This window comes from Ovis canadensis, chromosome 22 (genome assembly GCF_042477335.2).
Source record: "Ovis canadensis isolate MfBH-ARS-UI-01 breed Bighorn chromosome 22, ARS-UI_OviCan_v2, whole genome shotgun sequence".
Lineage (NCBI taxonomy): Eukaryota > Metazoa > Chordata > Mammalia > Artiodactyla > Bovidae > Ovis > Ovis canadensis.
This window is the reverse complement of record NC_091266.1, coordinates 23978784-23992313: the sequence shown is the minus strand read 5'-3', so window position 1 is coordinate 23992313 and position 13530 is coordinate 23978784. Positions and strand designations below refer to the sequence as shown.

Genomic DNA, 13530 nt, shown 5'->3' with positions numbered 1-13530 from the left:
TCCTTTTCCCCAAAAATTACCACTATCACACCTCTTCCTACATGCGTGCATCCATGAACAGCATTCTATAACTTATTTATTGAGGTTTTTTGTTTTTGTCCAGGATTTGGGTTTTCTATGTACTTTGTCTTTCAAAAATATCACTCTAGATAGTTCTGTGTAGTAAGCTTTACACTCAACAAGTGAGGCTGTACCATTGTTTATTTAGCTGCTCCCCCTCATCTGCGTTTAGATTTTTCATCTTTGACATGAGCAGCAGGTGCTAGTCTCTGGTTCTTATTCTTTGTGTTTACAGAATATTTCACCTGTGGTGTTGCTTTTATTAAACACTATGTTTGGGCTATTTATTTTATCCCAGTCGAGTTCATCCTCCCAATGAGAAACATATTTTTAACAATTATACTTTTCTCTTATACTTTACTATTTTTATATAGAAAGTCTTCCTATTGTAAAGCAATGATACTCCAATGTTTAAAAAAGTAAGAAAAAAGAAAGTCTTCCTACAGCAGAAACTAATACAACATTTTTAATCAATTATAATTCAATGAAAAAATGTCTTTGTTATCCTTCATTTGCAAAATTTTTGCACATTATTAATTCACATTAGAGTGGATGATTGTTAAATTCCAAAATTCATACATGAAATGGTTAAATAAATTATGATACTTATTTGCAATAGAATATTATGCATCAATTTTATGTCTTATGTTGAAATAGATGAATACTAGCAATGTTCATTGCTCTAATTCCAGAATGATTTTGTTTTTCATAATCTGTAAATTGGGAGAACATCTGGAAAGAGCTGCTGGAATGTGGCTTTAAAAAACAATCTCTTTGCTGGGACCTCCCTAGTGGTCCAGTGGTTAAGACTCCGCTTCCTGTGCAGGGAACTTGGATTCAGTCCCTGGCTGGTTGGGGAACAAATGTCCGACAGGCCACACAGCCAAAAAGAAAGTCTGTTTGCTCAGATTCGCTTATCATTTTCCATCCCTTGAAAGAATCGCTTATTTCACTAAGAACATATCTCGCGTCATTTTGTTCCAGGCTAGCATGTGTGTTGCTATGGGACCTGGGCAGGATATGTTTGAAAGTACACAAATCATAGGACGGAAAATATATGACAAAGCAAAGGTAAGCTGTGGGCCCTGCTGTTTTTATCTTCATTCAAAACTATACTTTAAAATCCACTGACATTTTTCATTAGGAAGTTGGTCTTTGTAAGGAAGACAGCAGGAGCTCAAGCTGCACCAAGGAGTCTGAAGGTATGATGCTGTTTAGTGTCAATCAGGAAGGTCGTTTCACATACCGCACAGGAACCTTCCTCTGACTGCTTGTGACTGACTTCCTACAGGAAGTACATTGAAAAGCGAGTAATCAGGAAAACATTCTTTCAGCCAGAGTGCTTGCTTCACGCAGTTAAATGATAGATTGTAGTTTTCAATTCATGTAGTATCAGATATGACCAGACTGACCCAAATTCTCAGAAGTCTCTGGGGCCTTTGCCTGCCAAGTCCCCTGCCCATTTCCTATCTTTTCTTTGGGGACAAGGTAAAGCTGAGTGGCACAATTTCCAGTTTTTGCAGTTTGCATTCAAATTAGTCCCTGGTCTTTTTTGATATGGCAAAGATCATCCATCTCATGTTTTCTTTTCTTTTTAAAAGATCTTTTGATGAAGAGAAAATCTGGTTTCAGAGAGCTTACTACCAGTTACTCTATCCTCCTTCCTCTCCTCAATTTTACCTTTCAAGTTTGCTCACATGTTTTGTATCAGCTCAGATGAAGATGTTTCCAGTGGAAAAGACAAAGGATAGCTTTGAGCTCAACCATCTCTAATAAAGATAGTTAAATCTCTGCCTTTTTATAGCTTACCCGTTCCTTTAATGAGCATGCCCATCAGTGTGTGTGTGTGTGTGTGTGTGTTTATGTAAATATTGTGTCTCAAGGGTTCTGAACTGTTTCAGGAGCAATTAAGGAAGAACAAAAGCACCTTTAAAAACAGAAGACACCAGCCAGCCTAATTGCTGCAGTTTAATTACTGTGGTCTCATCAGCGGATTGTTCTAAATTAACAGATTCTATTTAGGGTGTACACCTGTGACACAATTTGGCATCAGAAATTTTGTTACCATTCTGAGCCTAGAGACATAGAGATCGGTCCCACATTCTCAGCAAGGCACAACTTTCCTCTCAATCAGGGAGGCAGTCCTACAGGACTTAAGAGACTCAACAACAGCAACAAGAACAAAATCAGGGGAGGTGGGCTGCAGCTGGTGTTTCTGACTTATCTCTTGCGTTCCCACATGGCAGTGGAAACTGGGATGGCAATAGAATGAAACTGAGTTAGATGTCAGGCGAGGGCCCTGGTGCTGAAGCAGGGTTTGCCTCCTTTATTGTAGGATGGAGATGAATAAAAACAAGCATTGCCAGGGACCTCTTTGGTGTTTCAAGGCTTAAGACTTCACTTCCCACTGCCGATGGATCCCTGGTAGATGAGCTAAGATCCCGCATGCCTCAGGCCAAAACACCAAAGCACAGAACAGAAGCAATATTGTAACAGATACAATAAATACTTGAAAGAACACAAGCATTTCTAAATATATTTTTATTCACATTTCCCATAAGATTAAAAAAGGGTTCATATTTCTCATAAGATTAAAAAAGCATCAATTGATCCTATTGAAAAAAAAGACCATCAAAAATGAACAGTGGGTGGGAGAACTGATGCAGATGAAGTGGGTCCTGAATTCTCTCAAGTCCCTCTTTGGTAAGAGCCCTGCCAGAGAACTCAAGGACCATGAGAGGGAAAACTCCATGAGAGTCCCTGAGGAAACACTTGTTCTCTGCAAAGAAGATAATTTGGTCCACCTACTCCTAACCTTCCTTGGTGACTCAGATGGTAAAGAGTCTGCCTGTGATGCAGGTGACTGGGATTTGATCCCTGGATGGGGAAGATCACCTGGAGAAGGGAATGGCAACCCACTCCAGTATTGCCTGGAGAATCCCATGGACAGAGGACCTGGCGGGCTACATTACAGTCCATGGGGTTGCAGAGTTGGACATGACTGAGCAACCAAGGCTTTCACTCCTAACCTTAAAATTTCTTGACTGTCTTTCCAGTGAGGTTGGAGCATCTTGTGCCATAGCCTGCATTACTGGAATTTTGTATCTGTGGGCAATAAACCCAGGTCAACAGACTCAGAGCCTTCAGGTTTCTGGGAAGTCACTGTGGGTTTGGCGGAGAGTTGAAAATGCTCTGGCTAATCAGCCAGCAGCACAAAACTTGACTGAGAGATGCTTTTCCAAATTGACACTTGTTGGGTAAACGTGTACAGTATTCATTTCAGCTCATCTGCTTTTCATGGTAAGGCTGTGTGGGTTTTCTAGGAACTGTATGAGTCCGCCTCCCAGGAGGTAACTGGGCCACTGGCTTCAGCTCATCAGTGGGTGAATATGACGGATGTCACCGTCTGGCTCAATTCAACACACACAGTAAGTATCACTGAGTCATACTTATTATGTGCCACAAGGGAAGAGCTCTGGGCTGATCTTATTGTTGAAGTTCAACTTCTGTTGCTTTTGTTTAATTTTTTTCCTTTAGGCAAAAACGTGTAAACCAGCCTTGGGCTACAGTTTTGCCGCTGGCACAATCGATGGATTTGGAACCCTCAATTTTACTCAGGGTGAGGTGCAGTCTGATCAGGTTTATGGTTCTAGATTCTGAACTTCAGGATTCTGTTCCCTAACAGGATTTCACGTAGCCAATACATTTACTATTTTAATTTTTAAAATTTAGGGGTAGGTAGGCTTTCCAGGTTTGTACGTGATTTCTCCAGGGTCAGTATCTTTCATAATTTAGCTTTCCACTGATTCAGATAAGAATCAAGAGAGTCTCTCTGCATTTCAACCTGTGGAGGAATAGTTTTAGATTGGGCAGGAATGGAGTTGGAATGGTGCAGAGCAGGAGTGTCATTTTAACACCCACAATATGAATTGGCCCTTCCATCTGGTTTTTAGTGTCTCTTTCCTGGAATTCTTTATGGGAGCCCAAATTCCTCAGAACAGAAGACTTTAGGAGCATAAAGCATGTGATCCTGGGTCTTCTTCCTGTGTGTATTTCCATGAATTTATAACTGATTATTATAGGTTTAATACTTTATCCTGATTATCACTGTGATAACATGCATTGGAAAGTACACAAAGGTAAAGAAATTGAAAAGTAGTACCAACAGGCAACATTTTGGCTTATTTCATTCTGGTCTTTTATATACATGTATATTTTGGAACCATTAGTTGAAAAAGAAATACAATCGTAACATGATACAGTTGGCATCATCTTTCCTGGCAATGTTTCATCTAGCTTGGTCTAATGTTCTAAAACTAATAATTTTTGATAGCTTTGTTGAGATATAATTCACAAAACATAAAATTCAATGGTTTTTAATGTCTTCACAGATACATGCAACCATCACTGCTATCAATTTTAGAACATTGTCATTACCTCAAAGAGAAACCCTGTACATTTTAGCTATCACAGCCCAGTCCCCATCTCTTCCAGACCTAAGAAACCACTAACCTCTATCTCTGTCTTTACCTCTTCTGGACATTTTGTATAAATGAAATCGTAAAAATATGTGGCTTTTTGTGTCGGCTTCTTTCGCTTAGCATCATGTTTTCAAAGCTCATCCGTGTTGTAACATAGATTCTAAAATAATTTCATTGCTTTTTTTCTTTTTAAAAATTGTTTTATTGAGGCAGAGTTGATTTCAGTGCAGTGTTAATTTCTGCTATACAGCAAAGTGACTCAGTTATAAATGTGTATATATGTAGTATGATTTTCCCTTGTGATTTATTATAGGATATTCAATATAGTTCCCTATGTTATACAGTAGAATCTTATTTTTTATCCATTCTCTATATAGTAGTTGCATCTGCTAACCCCAAGCTCCCAGTGCAGCCCTCCCCCTTGCAATCACGTCTGTTCTCTATGTCTGTGAGTCTATTTTGTAGATAAGTTCATTTATGTCATATTGTGACTGAATAATATTTCACTGTATGGTTTTGTCAGATTTTATTTATGCATTCCTCAGCTGATGGACGTTTGGGTTGTTCTGTTTTGGGCTGTTAGGAATAATGCTGTTATAAATATTGATGTCCAGGCTTTTGTGTGAGCGTGTGAGTTCATTTCTTTGGTGCATGCCTGGAAGTGGAATTGCTGGATCACTATGGTAAAATTCTATGTTTAATTATTTGAGGAACTACCAGAGTATTTTCAAATCAGTGCACAATTTTATGTTCTCATCAGTTTCTCTCTGAAGATTCTAGTTTTTTCACATCCTCACCAATACTTGTTTTTATCTTCCTTTTTTTTATTCTAGCTACCCTTGGGGTGTGGAGTGGTATCTCATTATGGTTTTGATTGGCATTTTCCTGGGATATTGAGCATCTTTTCTTACGTTTGTTGGCCATTATTGTGTCTTCCTTGGAGAAATACCTGTTCATATATTTTTCTTATTTTTAAATTGGTCTATTTGTCTTTTTATTATTGATCTGAAAGAGTTATTTGAGAGTCCCATGTGTGCTCTATAAGTAGGTCCAAATATGTTCATAGTAATTATATTTTCCTGATTATATATTCTATGTTCTTAGGTTTTGTAGTTAACATAGCTTTTTCCTAGATTATGGGTGTTAGGCTTGGTGGTTTTTAATTGCTCATGTGTGTGTATACACATAATTAAGTGGAGATCAAGAGAGGGTCTTTAGAGACCACAAGTTAAACAGCTGGTACTTCAAACTGGAGATTTCTTTTACAGCTTTCAAAATAGGAAAAAGATAATTCAGCTCATTGACCTGCATTTAATTATATTTTAAAAATTGGCAACATGGCTGAGAAAGAGCAATAAAAGCAAAACCTGAAAGATGTAGAACATATATATTCTTTTACTCTATCACCCACATTAGAGAATCTAATTAAATAATGGCTCCTACTTTAATATGTACAGGAAATTTTACCTCTTCTATTTTGTAAACTGTTTGAAATCATTGAACAGCAAACTTAATAAAATCTCTCCAAGTTCTGAAAGCATTGTTGTACAACATTTGTCAAAATAATGGTGTTTTTCAGAGGGTTGCAATCATATTAATCGTAACATTCCTAATAGGGATGACAGAAGGGGATTCATTTTGGGACACTCTTCGGGATCAGGTTCTGGGCAAGCCATCTGAAGAAATCAAAGAATGCCATAAACCAAAGCCAGTCCTCCTTCATACTGGAGAGGTAATGCATTTGGATTATCATGGTGAAATGATTATATTGTTATTTTTAAATTTATGAATTATTAGCTATGAATAGGTCTGTGTTGAATAGTAGGTCTGTGTATTATACAAATGTTCCCAAATTAAATTTTTAATATTGAAAATATGGATGCCATAAGTTTAACTCTAAAGAAATAAGGGGTATGATTACTAAATATACTGACTTAGATTTTTACATCCATAGTAAATAACTGAAACAATTAGAACAGAGGAAAAGGAAGAATAAGATTAAGATTTATGAGCACAGAATTCCTCACAGAGAAAGACATCTCAGGTTATTTTCCACAACTCAGGCAACATTATCAACTAAAGCAATATTCTTTGAATACCCTTTGGAACATGGATTTTCATATTCATGCCAGTGTTCATAATACCATGACTTTTTGATGTAGAAACAATTTTTAAATATAGTGTTTTTTCTAACATTTACTTAGAAAGTCTTCAAGAAGGAGAGGAAATGAAGGAAGAGAAGGGATAGACGGAAAGAGTCTGTGCTAATCTGGACATGGTAAAGGATATACTCTCTTGGAGGAGAAAAGTAAGGCAAGACGTAGTAACTGAAGATTCAAAGTGCTATCTAGAGTAAAAAGAGAAATAATTAAGTTATTCCAAATGATGGTGATTCCTTATTTGTCTTGTATAAGGATAGTCATCATGGTAATATAGGAGAAACATTGTGATTCCGTAAAGATAAAGCCACCAAAAACTTCATTGATAAGAAAATAATTCCAGGTTAATGGGACACTGGTATCTGAAATTCACATATTAATACTAGACAGAATATTTAATACTACATGACTTAGAAAAAAATCTATGACTGTAGGATAAGACACCCAAACAACTGGAAACATTTAATATCCATTAACAAAGGAAATTCTGTGAGCAGCATTGGTCTCTTCAGCAAAGAGAGTGATATTCTCAACACCGTTTTCATGCTTTCGGTTCTTAGCTGTTAAAGCCTCATCCCTGGCACCCAGATATTGTTGATGTTCAGATTGTTACCCTTGGGTTCTTGGCCATCACTGCCATCCCTGGGGAGTTCACGTAAGTTCCTCTTTTTGATTTTGTGAGATTTTGTGATAGTTGTAGATGTGTGTCTGTTGAGATCACTTCTTATCATGGGCAGATAACCCTGTACTGACTCTTTTGTATCCTACTGTGCTATGTATGGCAACAGTGAGAAATATTCCCAACCCTCTTTTGGTGGGGCCTCTGAAGAATACACCTCCTTATGCCTCTCGCTAGTGGGTATCTTGAAGTAAACATAAAAATTTGAGAAGTTATCATTCCAGATTAAAATTATGCAGCGACTTCTTATGTCAGCAGAAAGACTTTTTTTTTTTCACGATTTTATTTTTTTTATTATTTTTTTAATTTTAAAATCTTTAATTCTTACATGCGAATAATATTAAAATACAGGAACATGAAACAATCAGTTTAGGTATTCGAAGCACAGAAACATGTTTTAAATTGGCTCTTTATGCCATATTTCCTGTCTTAGTAAGTAGCAGTTTTGTATCTTTCCATTGCTCAGGGCCTAAATCTCAGTCATCCTTGAATTCTTCTTCAGTTTTCCCTGCATTAAATCCCTCAGCTAATTCTGCCTGTTCTATTCAACACTTCCCATCATTCTGCCCCACCCAGCTCCTCCCCACTTGGGTCTGAGTCACCATCGCCCCTCCCCTGGATTTCTGCAATAGCCTCCTCACTCTCTTGGCTCTCCCTTACTTCTCTATAGTCTTTTCTCAACATTATAGCCAGAGATATCCCTATAAAGCATACGTTAAATCATGTCACTTACCATAACCTTTCAATAGCTTCCCAACTCTCCAGATAAACCCTCACACCCTTATTATATCCTCTGCGATCCTCTCTTCAGCAAACTGTCTGATCTGATTTTGTACCACTCTGTACAAAATTAATTTGCCTCAATCACACCTGCTGCAGCCACAATGGCTCAGACTACCGAGCATGCTCCTGTTTTAGGGCTTTTGACCTTAAACAGCTCCGTCTACCTGCAACATTTACCCTCCATATATCTCCATGGCCCACTCTTTCATTCCTTCATTTCTGTGCTGAGAACTCTAACAGAGATGCCAGTCCTGCTTACAGTTCATAACATTGTTTTCACCCACCACTGGCCCATGACATCGCTCTCACCATCACAACAGTGACCACCACCATCCTCTCATCCTTATCCTACCTTATATTCTCCATTGCACTTATTGTCATCTCACTTTTTTATTTTCTATTGACCATCTTCTCTTCTAAGAATGTAAGCTCCATACTGTTGAGTGCTCAGCAATTTGAAGTGGGTCTGGTATAAAGTTAGTAGCTCAGTTGTGTCCCTGGTTACTGTAATCCCCCAGGTTCCTCTGTCCATGGAATTCTCTAGGTAAGAATAATGGAGTGGGTATCCATTCCCATCTCCAGGGGGTTTTCCTGACACAGGGATCTAACCCAGGTCTCCTGCATTGCAAGTGGTTTCTTTACCACCTGAGCTAAATAAATGAATGAAGCCCAAGTTCTCTGTAGGCAGGAATACTGTACATTCTACTTAGCTGTTATTAACATAGAATGTAACCAATTGTTGACTCCGTGAATGAAGACAATTGTGATCTTCTGCCAGTGATGTTCACTGATGCTGTTTTCCTCCTTCAGCTTATCTGCTTTTGGTTTAGGATTAATTTTGAAGATAGGGCAGTGTGGAAAAAAGCTCGACTAGAACTTGCGTTGTGTCTATACACTTTACTGTTGTGTGTGTTGTGTCTATACACTTTACTGTTGTGTAGCCAGGCTAACGTTTTGGCTTTCCTTACAAGTTTTTGTGTGCCTTGCGCCTTTTGTGTACCTTTCTGCGTACCTTGCACACCTTCTGAATAGGAAACCACTGAGATAATTCTGTTTTCTTGACTCAGGACCATGTCTGGACGAAGACTTCGGCAGGCAGTTCAAGAAGTAAGTTACAAATGAAATAATATACCTATGCATTTTTATTTGGAAAAGAGAAGAAGAATTCCCAATCCTTATGATCTGATACCTTTTAAATTAATCATTGCTAAGATGATAATAGTTTTACACTTCTTGAAAGTGAAGGCTGGAGGTGAATATGAAATATTGATGGCATAAGAATAAAATTTAAAAATATAAAGGAAATATAGTAGGATTAAAATTTTTATTTGTATTTATGTACTAATAATTTAAAATTGATGATTTTTATGGATTCAGTAGTAAATGACCCCAAGTACATTAATATCTGAAAGTCATATATAAAAAATCTAACATGTTGAAAATTATGTATTTTATCTATATTTGTGATTTTCTTTATTTCAGAAAGTATTGTCAATGTTTCTAAATGACATAACCAGCAAAAGTCTTATTATTTGGAGCTGCAAACAGCTACTGTGGTTAGCTAGTAATGCTCCCTTTAGACTTTTTAGGAAATTGATAAAACATCTATATTTTTAGTAATAAAGTTCTGCATCAGCAAATACAATCATTAGGGTGTTCATAGACCCATTGCCTTGCCCAACTGGAGTGCAGAGTTAAGGCTTTTAACTTTTCACCAAGGACTCTCTGATACTTCTGTATTCCTGGGCAATTTTAATCATTGCAAAAATATTAAGATAGATATCTTATAATAAAAATTCATATTGATAATTATATGTTAAATATAACAAAATGATAATACACTTTAAGATGAAGAGTAATTTTAGTGCACTCTCCCCTTTGCCCTAGGAATTTGAAGCTTATGGGATGCTGAATATGACTGTTGTTATTTCAGGTCTATGTAATGTATATACACACTACATTACCACATACGAAGAATACCAGGTAAAGTAAAAAGTTCTCATCATTTAAATGAATTATACCCTGGTCATAGAAGGAAATGGCAATGGAGAAGGAAATGGCAATCCACTCCAGCACTCTTGCCTGGAAAATCCCATGGATGGAGGAGCCTGATAGGCTACAGTCCATGGGGTCGCAAAGAGTCGGACACGACTGAGCGACTTCACTTTCACCCTGGTCAAGACTATTGTATCAAATGCAGATTTTCTTTCTGGACTTCCTTAATTATGGTTTTTAAGAGATGATTTTGTTTTAGAGCAGGTAAGAAAAGGATAAGCTAGAGGTCATATTTGGGAGTTCTAGGGTGACCATTTCCAAGTTCAGTTGAAAATTCTAGTCTCATTAACTTCCACTTTCCCTGAAATAAATTACTTGGTCAAGGGCACTGGTAATAAGCCTGGGTTATGGCATACAACATTTCTAACTCAATCCATAATGCTTTTGGTACCTTAAGCTTCTATAGAACCTGAGAAAATTCCCATTGGCAGCTGCTATCTAGGGAAAGCACTGGCTAAGCACCTTGCAAGTGTAATTTTATGTAATCCTCTCAATTAGCCCTGACTGAAATAGGGTATTATTATAGCGTGATACAGATTAAGAAACAGAGCCTCAAAAAATTAGGGAGGCTGCTGACTGGTGATGTTTTTATTTTGTTTGTTACAAATAGTACAAAATGTAGCCTAAGTACTTTAAACACCAGTAGCTAAAAACGTGAAAACAGGGTAGAAGTCCATACTTACTAGTTTCTAATACATCTGAAGTATAACTTGGCAATCCATAGTGTGGCACACAGGCTGCCTCTTGACAAATGCTCTGTAATTCCAGCAGTGGAGTCTGCCCTGCTGCCCTCTGTTGACTTTACTGAAGGTCCCTGCCTTTGAGTAATTCCTGTTGAATAAAGATTCTTAGCTGGGATAAATTTAGATGAGAATAATAAGTTAGATGAGAATAATTCCATTTTTGCCTTTATCTGTAACTGTAATTTAGCATTATAGTAAAGTAATGCTCAAAATTCTCCAAGCCAGGCTTCAGCAATATATGAACCGTGAACTTCCAGTAGTTCAAGCTTGTTTTAGGAAAGGCAGAGAAACCAGAGATCAAATTGCCAATATCTGCTGGATCATCGAAAAAGCAAGAGAGTTTCAGAAAAACATCTCTTTCTGCTTTATTGACTATGCCAAAGCCTTTGACTGTGTGGATCACAATAAACTGTGGAAAATTCTGAAGGAGATGGAAATACCAGACCACCTGACCTGCCTCTTGAGAAACCTATATGCAGGCCAGGAAGCAACAGTTAGAACTGGACATGGAACAACAGACTGGTTCCAAAAAGGAAAAGGAGTGTGTCAAGGCTGTATACTGTCACCCTGCTTTTTTAACTTCTATGCAGAGTACATCATGAGAAACGCTGGGCTGGATGAAGCACAAGCTGGAATCAAGATTGCTAGGAGAAATATCAATAACCTCAGATATGCAGATGACACCACCCTTATGGCAGAAAGTGAAGAGGAACTAAAAAGCCTCTTGATGAAAGTGAAAGAGGAGAGTGAAAAAGTTGCCTTAAAGCTCAACATTCAGAAAACGAAGATCATGACATCTGGTCTCATCACTTTATCGGAAATAGATGGAGAAACAGTGGAAACAGTGGCTGACTTTATTTTTTTGGGCTCTAAGATCACTGCAAATGGTGATTGCAGCCATGAAATTAAAAGATGCTTACTCCTTGGAAGAAAAGTTATGACCAACCTTGATAGCATATTAAAAAGTAGAGACATTACTTTGTCAACAAAGGTCCGTCTAGTCAAGACTATGGTTTTTCCAGTAGTCATGTATGGATGTGAGAGTTGGACTATAAACAAAGCTGAGCACCGAAGAATTGATGCTTTTGAATTGTGGTATTGGAGAAGACTCTTGAGAGTCCCTTGGACTGCAAGGAGATCCAACCAGTCCATCCTAAAGGAGATCAGTCCTGGGTGTTCATTGGAAGGACTGATGTTGAAGCTGAAACTCCAGTACTTTGGCCACCTGATGTGAAGATCTGACTCATTTGAAAAGACCCTGATGCTGGGAAAGATTGAGGGCAGGAGAAGGGGACAGGAGAGGATGAGATGGCTGGATGGCATCACTGATTCAATGGACATGGGTTGGGTAGACTCCAGCAGTTGGTGATGGATAGGGAAGCCTGGTGTGCTGCAGTTCATGGGGTTGCAAAGATTTGGACATGAGTGAGTGACTGAACTGAACTGAGGAAATGGCAACCCACTCCAGTGTTCTTGCCTGGAAAATTCCATGGACTGAGGAGCCTGATGGGCTATAGTCCATGGTGTTGCAAAGAGTCAGACATGACTGAGCACGCTCACATGTTATTGAGCACTTCTTTCAATTATGAATGTAGGCACCAGATGACAGTAACATTATCAGTACTATGATTTTTGTCATCAATAGGAACCAATAAAATTTTTATATCACACCTAGTTACCACATATATGGAACTCTCTTTTATTCTCATTGAAAGTGAAGGTCACTCAGTTGTGTGTGACTCTTTGCAACACCATGGACTATACAGCCCATGGAATTCTCCTGGCCAGAATACTGGAGTGGGTAGCCGTTCCCTTCTCCAGGGGATCTTCCCAACCCAGGGATCAAACCCAGGTCTCCCACATTGCAGGTAGATTCATTACCAGCTGAACCACCAGGGAAATCTTTTATTCTCGTTGCTATTTTAAAATCAGAGAGCTAAGAACAAATAATTTCACAATTTGTATGGAAATACAAAAAACCTCGAATAGCCAAAGCAATCTTGGGAAAGAAGAATGGAACTGGAGGAATCAACCTGCTTGACTCAGGCTCTACTACAAAGCCACAGTCATCAAGACAGTATGGTACTGGCACAAAGACAGAAATATAGATCAATGGAACAAAATAGAAAGTCCAGAGATAAATCCACGCACCTATGGACATCTTATCTTCGACAAAGGAGGCAAGAATATACAATGGATTAAAGACAATCTCTTTAACAAGTGATGCTGGGAAAACTGGTCAACCACTTGTAAAAGAATGAAACTAGAACACTTTCTAACACCACACACAAAAATAAACTCAAAATGGATTAAAGATCTAAACGTAAGACCAGAAACTATAAAACTCCTAGAGGAGAACATAGGCAAAACACTCTCCAACATAAATCACAGCAGGAGCCTCTATGACCCATCTCCCAGAATATTGGAAATAAAAGCAAAAATAAACAAATGGAACCTAATTAAACTTAAAAGCTTCTGCACAACAAAGGAAAATATAAGCAAGGTGAAAAGACAGCCTTCAGAATGGGAGAAAATAGTAGCAAGTGAAGCAACTGACAAACAACTAATCT

General features: G+C 38.0%; 1 protein-coding gene across 3 annotated transcripts in view; it reads left to right on the top strand.

Annotated features, from left to right (window-relative positions):
* Nucleotides 1-13530, top strand: part of ASAH2 (N-acylsphingosine amidohydrolase 2) — a 123107-nt gene that overhangs the window by 87373 nt on the left and 22204 nt on the right. For all 3 annotated transcript variants that reach the window (XM_069567865.1, XM_069567864.1, XM_069567863.1), the window contains 7 exons: nt 1045-1131; nt 3384-3488; nt 3598-3679; nt 6158-6273; nt 7261-7355; nt 9230-9269; nt 10050-10145. In XM_069567865.1, the coding sequence (XP_069423966.1) occupies nt 1045-1131; nt 3384-3488; nt 3598-3679; nt 6158-6273; nt 7261-7355; nt 9230-9269; nt 10050-10145 (621 nt within the window). The remainder of the gene's footprint in view (nt 1-1044; nt 1132-3383; nt 3489-3597; nt 3680-6157; nt 6274-7260; nt 7356-9229; nt 9270-10049; nt 10146-13530) is intronic.